Source organism: Crinia signifera, chromosome 6, assembly GCF_055691185.1.
Source record: "Crinia signifera chromosome 6, ASM5569118v1, whole genome shotgun sequence".
Taxonomy (NCBI): domain Eukaryota; kingdom Metazoa; phylum Chordata; class Amphibia; order Anura; family Myobatrachidae; genus Crinia; species Crinia signifera.
Window position 1 is genome coordinate 250,614,724 of NC_139222.1, and position 16,850 is coordinate 250,631,573.

The window sequence follows — 16,850 nt, forward strand, 5'->3', positions numbered from 1 at the left end:
GTAATACAATTAACAATGCAAAACACACATAACTGATTGATGGGCGCTTATTTTAATGGAATACAGGTATAAAAAACAAAAGTCTTTGGTAAAAGGTATTGCTGGTATTACTGGCAGCAATAAGTGTGGTTGTGGGGGCACAGCATTAGGGGGTGCCTGTGCACCCTTAACACTCAATGTGCGCACGCCTATGCTTATGGCTTTCATTTATGACATTATTAACTATTATTTATTCCTGCCACTTCTAGTTACAGGCAAGCCTATTGACGAAATTTCTTCTGGTTGCCAAACTGTGTTATGAACGACGAGACTTTGCATCTGCTGTTCAGATCCTCGGAGGGCTAGAAAATCTTATAGTTCGCCAACTACTGGTGAGTCTTTTTCTTTTAAGTGTTTTTTTTTTTTTAGGCTTTAAATTGTTGAATTGTTTTGGAATAGCGTGCAGCAAAATTATCATATGTACCTGTGTTTTGTTAAGGCCTGGAAAAATTTACCCTCAAAAGTGTCTGAAATCCTGGAAGAACTGAAAGCGGTGGAGGTAAGAAACACATGTTTCGCTGTAAAGCTACAAATGTTATTCCGTGTATGGTTGGTGGCAGATTTGTGGTTTATGCCATTTAGGGATATTGTTATTCAGATTGTGACAAGGAAGGTGCAGCGTCATGCTGACATGTGCTAATGTGATATACAGCATTTAGTGTTCACTCTAGGTTTTTGTGCGGGCAGGGCGCCGGGGGCGGACCGGGCCCGACGATGTCACAGCTGTGGGCGGTCCCGAGCCGCCGACGTCACAAAAGGGGCCTGCCCAGGCGCAATGTCATTAAAGGGGGCGGGCCCAGCCTCCACCGTCACCAAAGGGGGCGGGCCCCGACAAAGTCACTGTGCTGCCGGAGAAGCGTCGGGCATCGCCGTCTACGGCGGCGCTGGGCTTCCCCGTGCAGTGTGTCAGGGGAAGACACCAGGCTGTTTTAGCGGGGCGCTGTGCCCTTTAATACAGCCTAGCGGGAACACTAAGCATTGTAACCATGTTGGCTTAAGAACAATAAACATTGTAAGCTTGTGAGCAGGGCCCTCCTACCTTTCTGACTCTCTGTAAATACCCAGTTTGTGGTATCACTGTCTCCAATTGTAAAGCGCAACGGAATATGCTGCGATATATACGAAACTGTTAATAAATAAATGAACATGTTGCTTTACCATTATGTGTAACATTCTAAACCCAGCTCTGGTATAATGCTGTACAGTACATTGGGGTAATTCTGACCTGCTCGCTAGACTGCGTATGTATTTGCTATCGAGCAGGTAAATGCGGCCCCACTGAATGTGTGCCCACCCAGATGCCTGAATCCCCATGCTATGCTGCGTGCAGATGTTTACGATTACACATGCGCCCACACGGAGGAAAAAATCAGTCGACGGTTACTCACCATCGACTTGATTTTCCTCTTTTTTGCAGATAAAAGTAATCCTGGTTTTTTTATGCGGCCGTTCTTCTGCGAATTGGGGGCGAATGCTGCGTCATGTGGCCTAATCCGCCCACCACAATCTAGCAGGAGTGCGCCTGCGTTTGCAGGGGTCCTCCCAGCATTTCTTTGGGCGTGCCCACCGTTTTTGCGGAACAATGAGCGGAGCCCAGCGACCGCCGCCCCTGCCTGTCACTCAATTTTCAAACGCCCCAGCGATTGGAAAACTCAACGAAGACGTTCGCTCCGGGGGTTTGCACATGAGTACTCCCTCGCCATTAGAGACGGGGCCAAATACGAACCTGTACAAACGGGTATGAATCGGCCCCATAGTACCGTGTCTGTATGCCGGGTATAACAGACTGCTGTTGATATTCTCAAAGTGGAGAATATATCATATACCAATCCTGTCTGTGTTAAGGCCCCCATACACTAGCCGATTTTGGTCAGATTTCGGCCAGATCAGTCGGATCTGGCCGAAATCGGACCAAAATCGGCTAGTTTTGATGTCCCCTCAGATCCGATGCGCGGTCCCGTGCGCATCGGATCTGCGTCGGGTGGTCGGACCTGCTGCACGTCCGACCACCCGACTTGGGACCTAGTGGGGCGGCGCGGCGGTGGAGGGAGCAGGGGGGGGCTGGGGACGCTGCGGGGGACACAGGCGGCATAGAGCCGGGAGCTGTCAGTACTGAATAAAATAAAAAAAGCCCATACAATGAATGGGCGGCCTGTGATTGGCTGAGCGCTCTCTCAGCCAGTCAGCAATTGGCTGAGAGAGCGCTCAGCCAATCACAGGCTGCCCATTCATTGTATAGGCTTTTTTTTCTAGCACTGACAGCTCCCGGCTCCCTCTGCCCGGCTCTATGCCGCCTGTGTCCCCCGCAGCGTCCCCAGCCCCCCCTGCTCCCACCAGCAGCCCTGCTCTGTAGCCCCCCCCCCCTGCTCCCCGGGTTTTTTACATGTGATAAATCGAGACGATTTATCACATGTAAAAAATGGCACATCAAGTGCCAATCTAATCAAGCTCCCCCGGGGAGCAGCCGGGGAAGCTCAGGGGGAAGTCGGGGGCGACTTGTCCTAAGGACAAGTCGCCCTAGTGTATGGGGGCCTTTAGTTTATTGACACCCTTGCCATTCGGTGTTTAAATTGTTTTTTTGTAGCCTTAATGAAGTCATAAGGACAAAGGCAAAAAAAATCACCAGATATACATTTTATCCATAACACCGACTAGCATTCAATCCATTTAAATATTTGTCACTAATAGCAGATGAATCATGTTTGAAAGATGTACTGTATGCTGAAATAACGCCCTTGAAATACAGGCGACATAGAATTTGTGGTAACTATATTGTGTGCTTTTTTTTTGGTTACGTATGTCATTATTTGTATGCCCTGTCCTTTGATACACTTTAGCAGACATAATGTGTATCCATATTTGTCTTTAGGTTTTTCTGAAGAGTGACAGCTTGTGTTTGATGAAAGGAGACCGATTCAGAACGTTACCCACAATTCCTTCTGCATACCTCTTAGCGATGCATGTTCAACAGCTCGAGACTGGGGGTTTTACTATGGTAAACGGAGCATTTAAATGGAATAAACTAAGGTGAGTTATGCATGTCTTTCATTTTTACAGCTTGAAGCGTCTAGTCGTGTCACACTAGTGACTGAGTGAACCTGTCACAGAGAAAGGTAATTGAGGCAGCCTCTCAATTCACTTAGAAGTCAAAGCATTATTGTGCCTTATTGTGTATAAGTAGCTGTGCACTTGGTTACATGTAGGCTGATCTATTGTTCTAGTGAGATTGTTTGAAGAAACAGAACTTCCTAAGTAGATGCAGGTAGTTTAGTAAAGGCCATGCTTATGGCCAAAAGAATATAGAGACTTTTTGGTGGGAAGGTCAAATCTTATATTTTATTTATTTGTCCTTTTATAGTGTAGCATGATTGCAGGTCTTGCTTATAGTGCCATTACCCAGTTTAATAAGAAATATTGGTACTTGTGTAGTTTCACGGTGCCTTGCGGGGCGCGCTTCGCTCGCCCACACTGCGGGCTCGCCACGCTATTTAAAATCAACTCAATGCCAACATGCTGGCGCCGTGAAACTACACAAGTACCGAAATATTGAATACTAGTGCCTACATATGCTTTTTCTGTGTGTAAACCATGTTTATATGTTTGTCTAATAAAACTTGTCTATCTTCCCCCATGCTTCTGCTCCACAGGAACATTGCAAAAGTTGTTAGTCAAGTTCACGCCTTCCAGGAAATCCCATACTCCTTCACCCCAGATCCAGACTTGCAGTTTTTCCTCCGTCAACGCATTTCTAACTTCAGCGATGCGGACATCTCCGTCTTGGCTGCTGACAACCATGCTAACTTCCATCACGTAAACTCTGAAAAGCATTCTCGTAAGATACAGGACACATTGCGTAGGATGAAGGCAACATTTCAGTAAAACCCATAGACTGTAATACACCCGCGCGTTTGTTTCCCTTCAGAAGAGCCAAAGAATAAATGATGTTGTACCCAAGGTTCTGGGCGATAAATGGAGCATGCAATGGCTGGTATTTGCCCTTTTTAAATCAAATTGGGAGCAATATATGTTTGGAGGGGCACAAATATTTACTAAGGGCTCAAGCATTTAAATTCCTTTTGCACCTTGCCTTTGTTGAAAAATATTGAAACGTCCAGTAACTGCTTATCGTAATCTGTTACAATTTGTTCCTGTGCAGGTACAGGACCATGTTTCTGCATCCTACTAAAATGTTAAAGGAGATCCACCCTATTTTCTTTTCTTTATGTAACTTGGTAAGATGTTTTACAAAAAAAATGTGGTGAGATGTTTTACAAAGCAACATGAATTTTTCTGTTGGCTCCTATGTAAATAAAAAAGACCAATGGCTTATGCACACATGACCCTCGACCACAATATGACTATACAGGCAGGATGAGGCGGAAGATCCGGTCCAGGCTTGGTGCCTCATAGTGCAACATCATTATTAATAAAAATGCCCATTCTTCCACGGTTTAAACTGCATCTGAAACCTAATCTGTACATCTTTATGCCCACGTAAACTAAAAATTGCCCTTGAGGGGAAACAAAGGTACACCTGAAAGAAGCAAATATATTCAGGAGAGAAAAAAATGAGACCCTTCATTTGTGTAGGCTAGAGACTGCTTCTGCTTGCTATGTTCTGTAGTGCAGTGAATATCTGAGTGAGTGCGTCAGTTGGGTTCACCTAGACGTTTGAAGAATGAATCTGTTGTTGGAGAATTCCTTTGTAAATGCCAATGCTCGGCATCCAATGAGAATACCCTGAAAACAAATGGACATATATGATGGATATACATCCATAGTATACACCAGAATAGTGTGTGATGGACTGCTGCTTGTAACTGTGTATAGTGATATCCTGTAGTGAACAGAGAGTGAGTGATTAGCTTGTCCGAACTGGAGTGTCCGGTTTCAAATGCACTGCGGGACATACATACCACATGTAACACCATGTAAATGCCTCTGAATGGAAATGGTGTATCTGAATGAAATAGTGACGCTCCAGCCACAGGCTAATGCAAGTGCATCGGGCGAGGGGAAGAAGGAGCCCTTGATGTGCAGAGTGGGTTCCTGTGCCGAGATGCATGTTTCACTATAGCTCCACAATGAGTGGATAGTCCTCTGTAAACTTGATATCAAGGGATACGAGTACTCTGTAACTGGCTCCTCTTCTCCCCTACCCTTGTATTTACAGCCTCTTAGTGCCATCAGAAATTGACACAACCATCTGCTTCAACAGCAATTGCCTAGCGGCCACATTTTCCACTGTGGTCTTTTGTGGTCTTTTCCTGCTGTGATGTAATAGTGTAACTAAAATTGATAGAGGTTTTTGGCTCCATACAAAGTTTTACTGTATGTATATATGAGCATTCCACTAGGACTCATTAGCTGTAGTGTAGAAATGGACTCAAAGTGAGTGAACACTCGTCAGTAAGTGAGTGTGTACAGGTCCATTCACATAACCAGTATGTTTGGAACCATGACCTCAGAGAGGATTTATTACACTTCCTGTTAAATTGAACCCTTGATTTTAGTCCTGTGTGCATAAGCCTTTAGTAAGTGCTTTATTTCCAACACAAGGCCATTATTGTCTAACCATGGTTTGTAAAGCATCTTACATAATTGGCGAGTCCTATGATAATCAGTGAGGCTTTATCATTCTAAAAATATGGGTTGAGCTCTATTTAACGGTACAATTAATAGTCGAGATGTTTATGTATATAAAATTACCCTGTTATACGTATTATTTATTGTCTATTTATTTGACTAAAAGGAAACGCGCAACGTTGGGAGGAGCGTGTGTAAAATGAACCAATAAAATCTAAAATCCAAGTTGCTTTAATAAAATAGTCACTAGTAATATTCACAAATGTATAAATGATCACACTAAAGGAATACAGGAATCGGCTGCTTGTTAGTACAGGGGTGAAGGCATGCTGTCGGAGAATTGTGCAAATGTCATTTTATATTGCTTTTCATACATTAACGAATGCAAGTATGCTGGGATCCTCAAGTTCTTAGCATTGAAAATAAATGACTATGAACAGTTCTGGTGATGAGTGTGTGTTCTCTTTAGAGCATCATCGTTTCTGAATCGCTACATAGATATTTGTGTGTGCCTTTTTTCAGCAACTTGTATTTTAGGTTCGGTGGTACCGGTAATGGTTTAACATACGCCGTGCCAAATCTACCAGTGACAACAGCGATTGATGTATGCATGCGCCAGACGTATTCGCACAGTGATTTAGTGCGGACTAGGCCGACCCGAATAAGGAATTCCGTTACCAGCACCCAGAGGGGCAGACTTATTAAGCTCGGTGAAGTGATAATGTGGCTGGTACTTTATCACCGGCCAATCAGCTCCTAACTGTCAAGTTACATGCTTGGTTTGAAAAATGACAGTTATGAGCTGATTGGCCGGTGATAAAGACCAGAAACTTTATCACTTCACCGAGCTTAATCAATCTACCCCTGATTTCTGTAATATTACATTGAATATAATCTGTACTGGTAGTTGGGGCATATGGGGGTTGTGTCTCTGATTACTGTATTGTTCTGGTCAGCCTGCACCTTACAATACAGATGCCAACTGCTAACCAGCATTTTTTGTGCATGCTCCCGGAATTGGCATAGGGATAGATGTAGTACAGCCGTGTTTCACAGATCCAGTACAGAAGAGCCGCTATCAGTGCATGTTTTCTAGATGTCCTGTGGGGAGACCAGGAAAACCTTCCCGATTTTTAGTGGCTCCTGAGAACCACTAGGTTCTTCCCTACCTAGCATTTGTGCCAATAGACAATGGCTGGAAGTGCCATTGATTTAATCGGATTTGGGATTTGTTCTTTCCTTTAGATTTGACCTTTTTTTACTGTCTTGTTACGCAAGAATGTAAAAGTTGCAAAACTTTCTAGGGATGCAGCTTATTTTTATATGTAGTTTATCTCTGCACAAGTCTCTACTGACAAATGGAACGCATGCAAGCTGGGCATGCCTGTATGTATATAGACACCGTGAGCAGTGTTGTCCGCATCCTAGGTTACACAACCCATTGTAAATATTAGTGCTGGTATAATACAGAAAGGTGACGAGAGCTGAAATGTAGCAAAAGATGAGCATCGCCAAACAACTGTAAAAACAAGACAAAAGGCTAAAACCGCAGTAAAGTCCATCATAGCTTTGCTTGCTCAAGTCTGACCAACCTGTGCCTCTCCAGCTGTTGTGAAAACTACACATCCCAGCATGCTCTGGTACAGTTTTGGCATTCACTGATAGCAAATATGTGACCGGGCATTCTGGGATGTATCGCAACAGCAGGCGAGACACTGGTTGTTCCGGCCTGCACTATATAGTGGCGGATTGGGTGCAACCTTATATAGAGGCTGTACCTGAAAACAACGTACTGATTTATTTTTGCCACTGAAATAAAGTGCTGTATAGAGAAGAATTTGGGCGAGCTGTACTAAGCCTTGAAAAGAGATCCAATGGAGAGTGATAAACTATCAACCAATCAGCTACTACCTGTCATTTTTCATACACAGCCTGTGACGTGGTAGTCATGTGGCAGCTGATTGGCTGGTAGTTTATCACTCTCCATTTTATTACTTTCCAAGCTCAGTACATCTCGCCCTTTTTGCTGTTTGTCTAGAGCATTTATATTCTGGGCTCTTGCATAGTATGTTCCTTAACCATAAGAAGAGGACACTTATAATATATTTACAATGTGAAGTCCTCATATTTTTAAAATGCCTAAATTTAACCCCCCACCACCAGTTAGTTTGCACATAAGTATAGGAAAATAAATACAATTCTTATAAATGATATATTTCTATGTAGCTCTAGTTCAGACCTACTTTTTGTAACAAATGGTGCAGTTTGTGGGCTATTACCTTATTTTTGGTACGCTTCCCAAAGTAATGGCAAACAAAGGCCCAACTTGCTAGTCATTTTCTAGCTCCAGAACAATATATTTCGTAACCTATTTATTTAAATTGTTAAACTAAAAAAAAAGATATGACAATACTGTGTATGGCAGATCAGTTATATACTGCTGACGTAGTATTAGCAATGGGAATGTACAATATACACTACATAAATAATGAACGCATTTCTCTAAACCAACATCCATTCTAAAAGTGAACAGCTGTGTTGAGCTATTCGGATTGGAGACTAAAGGGGTGTACACACTACATAATCAAAATCGCTTGGCTGCCTGAGTCACCCTGTGTGGACACAGCAGGCGACAGATGCAAGGCCCCACATCGATGCTATCGCCCAGCCAAATAGTCAGTACAGGCAAGAATATTCTTGCTATGCTGTATATTTGGCCACGGCTCCCGGGGCTGGCAGGATATAGTTAGGGGGTATTCAATCCCTCGCCGCTCTTTCCGATGGAGAAAATAGCGGTGGGTGCCTATTAACCCCTTGAGTGGTATGGCCGAAAATTTTCCGGGCTCAGCTCGCTGCCGCAGCTGGCTATCCCGGAAAATTTCCGGGCATACCACAAATATGAAATAGGTGCGCGCCAGCGGTGTCCATGTGTGCACCACTGGCGCAGCACCTCTAGAGCCCCCTGTCACTCCCCCAACCCTCCCATCACCTTTGCTCACGCCGCAGCTCTTCTAACCCCGCTCCCCCAGCCACCTGCCGCCATACTTTTAGTAGCAATGACATAGGCGGCAGGTTCGGGGCGGCTCTGGGGGACTCGGGAGCGCTCAGGCACCCGAGTGCTCCCGAGCCGCCGTGAACATCCCCGAGCCGCCTACATCACTGCTGAATGTGACAGGCCGGCGGCTAAGGCAGCGAGGACAGCGGCGGCAGGGAAGCTCCGGCGTTAGTACACCGTGAGGGAGGGGGAGCTTCCAACTGTGGTGGGTTTTGCTGGGGCAGGACAAACCTGCCCTGGTAGGTTTGTCCTGCCCCAGCAAAACCTACCACTAAAGGGGTTAAATGCTGTCTTTCCCAATAGCATTGAAGAGGCATCTCTGCAGAACGGAACCGACTTTAAAAGCTGTCAGGCCCGTTTTGCCGAGAAAGGCCATATCTCGACGATCCATGGCCATTTCTCACAACCACGCCCCCTGCCTGATATCAGTCAAGCTGTCCGAGAATAAGCCAGGGTCACTGTTGGGGCGTCTCGACAGTCGTGACCTGGGATTAAATACCCCCCCTTAGCCTTCTCTCTGATGGCTTAACTGCATCTTGAGACACATGGGCCTTGTGTACAAGGCTTAAGTCTATTTGCTCCCTTTAGACCAGGGGTGGGCGAACTGGTCCTCAAGATCTACCAACAGTCCACGTGACCCAAATCACCTAGCTGGTGCACAGCTGTAGTCATTACTAACTGTCACATGACCCAAATCACCTAGCTGGTGCACCGCTGTAATCATTACTAACTGTCACATTTTCAAACATGCTGCATTCATTCCTACTATAGATCCACAGGCTGCCTGAAACGCATGAACTGTTGGTAGATCTTGAGGACAGGTTTGGCCACCCCTACTTCAGCTAATTGACATGCACTCTCACATTCACATCTTATGACTTGTCCCCCTCCCCCAAAGAAATTGCGTTTATTTTTGTGAGTTTATTGGTCCGACTAAGTGTTCATTGTGAAAATAGTGACCGTGTCATTTCTGTTAATGCTGTTGGGACTGCTTAATTACAATGTTTACATTGTTCTAAAGTACAGGTCAGCTTACCTAGGTTTGTATATTAAATCAGTGAAGAGGGGACAGTGAGGACAGTGTTGTCACTTTCTGTGTGTTTGAATGCCTTGCGGTGGGGTTACGTTGGTTGAGTTGCACTTGTAATTGGTGTACCATTTATGCTATAACCGACGACTTGTTTGTATGTATATATGAAAGTTTATTTTTGTGGGTTGGAACATGCTCTACCATACCTTTTTAATATAAGGGATGCTCCTATTCATGCCTCTTCTCAATAACTTCAACCTGATGCCAATCTCATTCTGCGGTACTGATTTTTGCATGTGGGTGTGGTCATGTGCTCTAGCTTGTATTATATGTTTGCGAGCACGTAGGAAATCATTTTATGGTCCGTGACCTTTGAAATGACTTCTGCCTAATTTGCGGTGCGTGCGGTGGGCATTCGTGCGGGCGGCGTTTTTGTGACTCTCAAAGCTTTGCGAGTCAACCAGAATGACCTCCAAAGAGTAGCTGTTCTCTTCACAAACCCAGTGGTAACTGATGGCACACGAGCCAAATTAGTGCATTTTTGAGGTCATCGGACTCTTGGAAAATCTCATTATTACATAGCGTCATCTCTAGTGGACAGCTCTATGATCATAAAATATATGTGGCCTAGTTATGTTATATGGGGGAAAAAAACACTTGTGCGGTTCTTAATATTGGAGGTATACTTACAAATATTTACATTGAAAGAAAGTATCTGTGCAGTGGATTCTAACGCTGGCCATACATGCTGCAAATACCACAGCAGGCGCAGATGCCGAAAAGGATCCTATGAAATTTAATAGAATCATTATTAATAGAATGTGTGGCCATATTGGGCACTAATCCCAGCATTCGCCTTGAGCTGAGGGATCATTTGTTAAGGCACACGCCACCAAATCTCTCCCCCTCCCTCTCTCCCTCCCTCCCTCCCTCTCTCCCTACCTCTCTCTCTCCCTACCTCTCTCTCTCTCCCTACCTCTCTCTCTCCCTCTCTCTCCCTCCCCTTTGGATCTATTGATATGTGGTTTGCATTCAGAGAATGCAGTGACCATATAATAAACCTATACAATCAGACTACTTGGCTTGCTCCTCTATTTTATTGCTCTGTACTTTGGTCTCCTTCAGTCTAAACCAGTGGTTCCCAACCCTTGTCCTCAAGTGCCCCCAACAGTGCACGTTTTCCAGGTCACCCGGCAGGTGCACTCATTATTCAAACACATTTTAAAACATCCACAGGTGGAGCTAATTATGTCACTTGTGTTTCTGTGTGGAGACCTGGAAAACGTGCACTGTTGGGGGTATTTGAGGACCAGGGTTGGGAACCACTGGTCTAAACAGATGGTACATTTATATATTGAGTAGACAGCAGTTATTGCATTTGTGATCACTTTGCGTATTGGGTTGTAAGCTGTGTAGCCCACATGAATGTTTATTGCATGTACACTTCTGTAGGACCACATGTGCAAATCAAAAAGTCTTCCAACTTCTGTTTGTTCCCCGACTATTTTAAGGGAAGTTATCAGTGAACCTTTGTTTTTCCTCTGCACCCTCAATGTGACATGTTGCAGTACATAAGCTGGGAATTATAGAAGACATTGGGGGAAATTTACTAAAGGAAATTTGTAAAAAAAAAATAGGTGTATTTGTATCCAGAAATACACTTATTTTTGACATTTACTATCCCGAAAATACGGCAATTCATATTTGTATTGATAGCACATCAATACAAATACGAATTGCCGTATTTTCGGGATAGTAAATGTCAAAAATAAGTCTATTTCTGGATACAAATACACCTATTTTTTTTTACAAATTTCCTTTAGTAAATTTCCCCCATTACATCTGTTTGAATGAGGCAGAACCACTGTGACTAGTTGGACTCAGGGCTGACATACATGTCTCGTACTGAAGCCTGTATTACTGTAGCATGTGGGCACAGGAGCTTTAGATGTTATTTTTAAAGGGCACTTTTTATAAAGCTTTAAAAAAAAAAAAAAAAGAAGTTGTGTTACCAAAAGCAATGAATTGGCTGATGGCTGTCATTTATTTACAACATCCCACAGAGGTATACATGGAATCTGTTTGGTAGCGCCTTTTAAAATACCCGGGTGGAAATGGAAAAGACACCCAGATTTGGTCGCTATAGACCCCTCCACTACCCAATATAATTGCATATCATCCTAGTGATTGGTTGCTATAGGCAACCTCTCTAGTTTTCCTGGTTGCCATGAGCAACTTCTTCTGGCTCTCTCTTCCATTCTTATCACTGATTTCATACAGCTACCCCAAGCTTGGATTAGGACCACAGAAACCAATAGCAACAACTATGATGTGTATCTTTTATATTTGGTATCCCGATAACTAATACAAGTTGCAGAATCATCGTAACTATTATAAAAAGGCAGCATTTTATTGAATTGCAAATGTTGTCCTACTCTGCCATTGTACAATGCTATCCAATGGCTTCTGTTCTAAAACACTGCAGAGCCATACTTGTGCTATAAATAAACAACTCTATAAAAGCCATTAAGGTACAGCTATTAATAATGGTGGAAGTGGTTTTGTTACAGTGGTGAGAAAGGGTTCAGTATGATTTACCTACAGTCAAAATACTGACGAGGTCAAAATGCCGACATGGTTGAAAGGCTGTCCTTTAAATTGACAGGTCAAAAAGTAGACATGATTTTTTTTACTTTTTTGTGTGTCGGTATTTTTACTGTGTCGGCAAAATAAATGTCTGTATTTTGAACATGCCGATAGTTTGACAGTTGGGATTTTGACTGCAGGTAAAATGACTGCATCCCGATAGAAAAACCTCAGGACACTCAAGTCCAAAAGAACCGACATTTCCGATCCGCTCAGCAATGACACAAGCATGTTGTAAGTAGCTTGCCACTAAAATCACATTTAATATATTTTGCTTGAGCTCAGCATGAGGCAATGCCTAATGTTCAATAATATTCTAGTTAAGTACTTTTCTGACATGGCGATTGCCAGATTTTTGTTAAGTCTTCTATTAATGAACGCGCTAGGAAAAATATTGTGATCAGCAAACACTCTATGTATTATAACACCACAGCCTGTGAAAAATAAATCAAGAGATGTGATGATCCTTGGTTGGGTCGGACACTCGCATTATCACATTTTGTATTCTTTGTAATTCATGTTCCATAAAATGGTTGTAATGTGTTAATGGCTTTGTAAAGTAGTCTCTTTTTTTTGCAAACTTTTTTAATTTCTGCTGTTTACCTGTTTTCTATGTGTGATCATTTGGCTTCTGTATTATGTGTTGAAAGGAATAATAAATATGTTTCCAGTTGGAGTTTTTTTTTTTTTCCTTTTTTATGTTCTTTTGTTTCCTTCTAGAACGCTAACAATTTGTTGCTTTTTGTATGAGTATTTGTAAAATAAACATGTCTCATTTGTTTGATGTAACATGTTGGTGCTGCCGTTTTTACACTCATTTCCTATTGTCTGAGATAGATTTCTTTTGATGAAAAGGAGGATCTTTGCTTGCACTTGTTATAAGGGGCACTAAATCCGACATATACAGGTTGGCTCATAAAAACCATACAATGGTAGCATTCACGAGGGCTAGATCCCCCCCAGTAATCCATTTGAAGTTGTGCCAACCTGTTTTATCCTGATGACAGAAAATTGCTGATAACATAAAACAATAGCTTGCACAGATTTGCACTGCAAATGTAATGGTGCCCATACACATATGTGATCAGATGCGATGCAACATCCCAATGTGATGCCAGTGTTTTAAATAGTTTTTATCAAATTCTGACTTCCGCCGCCGGCACAGCGCTTTGCTACACCGCCACCGGCGGTGCTGCCCCTGATCACATTACGAGTGGTTGCATGGGGTTAAAAACCGCATTTGTTGTATCCATCAACGAGACATTTGACTGCTGGGTCCATCGGATGACCCATTTGATGTGTATAAAATCCGTCGATTTATCCCACAGATACAGTGGGTATTGAAGGAATATGCAATATTGCCCGAGTGTATGGGCAGCATTAAAGTACAGTAATGGTCATCCGTAGTAGTAATAGTAGTTTGTTTATTTATAAGGCGCCACAAAGTGTCCGCAGCGCCGTTCATAGCAAACATAAAAACAAATTACAGGGTAACGTACAGGGTGTGTTGAAAAATACAGTATGAATAGGGGTATGGCTGGTAGAACTAAAATCAGCATCAGTTCTGAAGTAGGTGTCGAAATTGTCAAGGAGACTGAAGATGAAGTAGAGGAAGGGAAGAACAGGACAGGAGCACTGGTGAGGAAAAGAGGTAGGGTGAGTACGTGAGAAAGGAGGGCCCTACTCATAAGAGTTAACAGACTAAAAGGAGGTGGGTGGACGAACGAAAAACAATAGGATAAGTAGGAACGGATGGAGGGGTAGGGTAGGCAGGACAGGAGGAGGGATAGGCTAAAGGATCCAAAGACTGCCTGCACTGCTTTACAAATTGCATAAATGCATCTATTTGTTCAGTTTCCTGGGGGTATATTTAACAAAGCTTCTAAAAATGAAATGTAGAGGTGTTGCCCATAGCAAGACCAATCAGAGTTTAGCTGTCATTTATCTATTGCATTCTAGAAAACCATCAAATGTGATTGGCTGTTATGGACAGTACCTCCATGGGATGCGGTCATTTGGTCTACAGCATACCACCATAAGGTCGACATGTGTCTAGGTAAACATGTGTCTAGGTCAACATGGGAAAATGTCGACATGCTTCTAGGTCGAAAGGTCATTCGTTCATCTAGGTTGACAGTCAAAAAGTCGACATGGGGTTTTTCACTGTTTTTTGAGCCAACATGTGCCGACAGGTGATATTTCATGCCCTACCATCCACTAGGGCATGGGGGCAGAATAAAATAGTGTGGCGAGTGTGGCGAGCGTAGCGAGTTACCATGCCCGACGCATAGTGAGCGCAGCGAGGGGATGCGGTGCACTTAACCGTTTCCTATATCGCACACACATCAGCAGCGCTTTACAGAGAATATTTGACCAATTACATCAGTCCCTGCCCCAGTGGAGCTTACAGTCTATTCTTATTCTAGTTCACACTCATACCCCTTTCACACTAGAAAATGCAGGGACCCACCCGGGAATATGGCCCAGGAATCATGCTAGGCCATTCCTGAGTTGGCCCTTTCACACCAGTAAAGTCCCTGCATTTTCTGGTGTGTGAAGGGGGTGGGGAGGAGGCAGGCAGTCGGTGAGATGGCGGTGGAGCCGGGCAGGGGGTGGTGAGAATACTTACCCCGGTTGCTTGTCCTCTGTGCAGGCCGGTCATCCACACAGGCGGCGGAGCAAATGACGGGACAGGCGGCGGATGAAGATGACGCAGCTCTCAGACGCCCTCACTGCCGCCGGAGAGCTGCGTAAGCCACCTGTGTGGATCCCCGGCCGGACAGACCACCGAGGACCGGCAACCCGGGTAAATATACCCTACCCCATCCACACCAGCCAGTAGTCTGGGAATTTGTCCCGGGAGCAACCCTGCTACCTAGCAGGGTTGGATTGCCAGCAAATTAGCCCGGGAATTTGTCCCGGGAGCCTTTCACACCAGCTCTAGTCCTGGGTTGTTCCCCGGCCCAACCCGGAAATTTAGGCTGGTGTGAATGGGTTATTAGAGGCAAATTCCTTCTTAGCTGGACAAAACCATATGCGCTGCAGGTGGGGTAGATGTAACATGTGCAGAGAGAATTAGATTTGGATGGGGTTTTTCTTCAAAGTGAGATCTATATTGCAGTGTAAAAATAAAGCAGTCAGTATTTTCAATAGACAGAAAAATAACTCACCCAAAGCTAAATATCTCTGCACATGTTACATCTGCCCCCCCCCCCCCTCTTGCAATGCACATGGTTTTGTCCAGCTAAGAAGGAATTTGCCTCAAAGAGTGAACTAGAATAAGGCCCTACATTTCCTACATGCACACACAGACATTCTAGGGTTAATTTTTGTTGGGAGCCAGTTAACCTACCAGTGTAGTTTTGGAGTGTGGGAGGGAACCGGAGTGCGATCTAGTGGCAGCCAGCACACTCAACAATTGAATTGCTCTCAGTGTATACTGCTTCACATTGGCCCTTATTCTGGTTGGTGCGGCCGGAGCCGCATATGCGGCTCCGACCGTGCAGGCGAATCCCCGCCTTCCATACGGATCGCCACGGCCGTCCGTACGCGGATATGTGGCGATCCGCATGAAATTGGACGGGGATACGCCTCCTCCATGGTGGGAGCAGCCCCTGCATTCGATGGTCGCCGAACATCGAATGCAGGGCCGCACGCTCCACCAGGTCCCGCAACACAAGACCACACGGACACTTGTCCGTGTGAAATCTTGTATGGGGGCGGGCAGCTGACATCCGGCGATGTCAGATGCCCGCCCCGTACCCACGCGTCACGGCCTCATTACCATGCATACGCCCCGCGTTTGCATGGGAACGCCCATGAAACGCGGGGCGTATGCATAGGGTAATGAGGATAAGTAGCCCCTCACGCCCCTCTACGCCCCCTGTGCGGCGTATAGAGAATCCTTGCGGCGAAATCGCCTGCACATGCGCAGAGTGACCTCTGCACATGCGCAGAAGATAAACATCGGCGGCCTGTACGCAAGCGGGAATATCCGCATCGATCAGAATAAGGGCCATTGACCTGTGTGTAAGCTTTATGATGTAGAAATACATAGATGTGAAAAATGCATGTTGACCATGTCCATGGTGGCCTAAAGCTTGTGTCAACATATAAATGTTGACCTAGAGCAGCGATGGCTAACCTTTACATAAGCCATGCCCCCTTTCCGAGCGCTGCGCGAGTGTCCATATTCTTGATATGGTAGAATTGGGAGGTATGCAATAACAATTCTTAGGTGTCGGACAGATTTTTGCAGATCTGCGCATGCTCAGCTTAATCCTGATGTCGCATTGCAAAAAAATGCGACAACAGTCCACAGAGCGACATCGGGTGGTGAATGAGCATTGCGGGGGTGGCGACTGACCGATTCTGGGGTTCAGACCAGACAACGGCACCAGCAGTTGTCATTTTGTGAATCCTCCTAAATAACAACTGATCCTGTATGGCCCAGTGTTCGGAAATGCAAAGAAAAAATAAGGGGGTGATTCAGGA

General features: G+C 44.5%; 1 protein-coding gene across 3 annotated transcripts in view; it reads left to right on the forward strand.

Moving 5' to 3' along the window:
- KNDC1 (kinase non-catalytic C-lobe domain containing 1) overlaps positions 1-7,775 on the forward strand; it is a 121,363-nt gene extending 113,588 nt beyond the window's left edge. For all 3 annotated transcript variants that reach the window (XM_083149307.1, XM_083149309.1, XM_083149308.1), the window contains exons 27-30: positions 249-371; positions 479-538; positions 2,909-3,066; positions 3,687-7,775. In XM_083149307.1, coding sequence (XP_083005433.1) covers positions 249-371; positions 479-538; positions 2,909-3,066; positions 3,687-3,918 — 573 coding nt within the window. In that variant the 3' untranslated portion in view covers positions 3,919-7,775. The remainder of the gene's footprint in view (positions 1-248; positions 372-478; positions 539-2,908; positions 3,067-3,686) is intronic.
- The last annotated feature ends 9,075 nt before the right edge of the window (positions 7,776-16,850 follow it).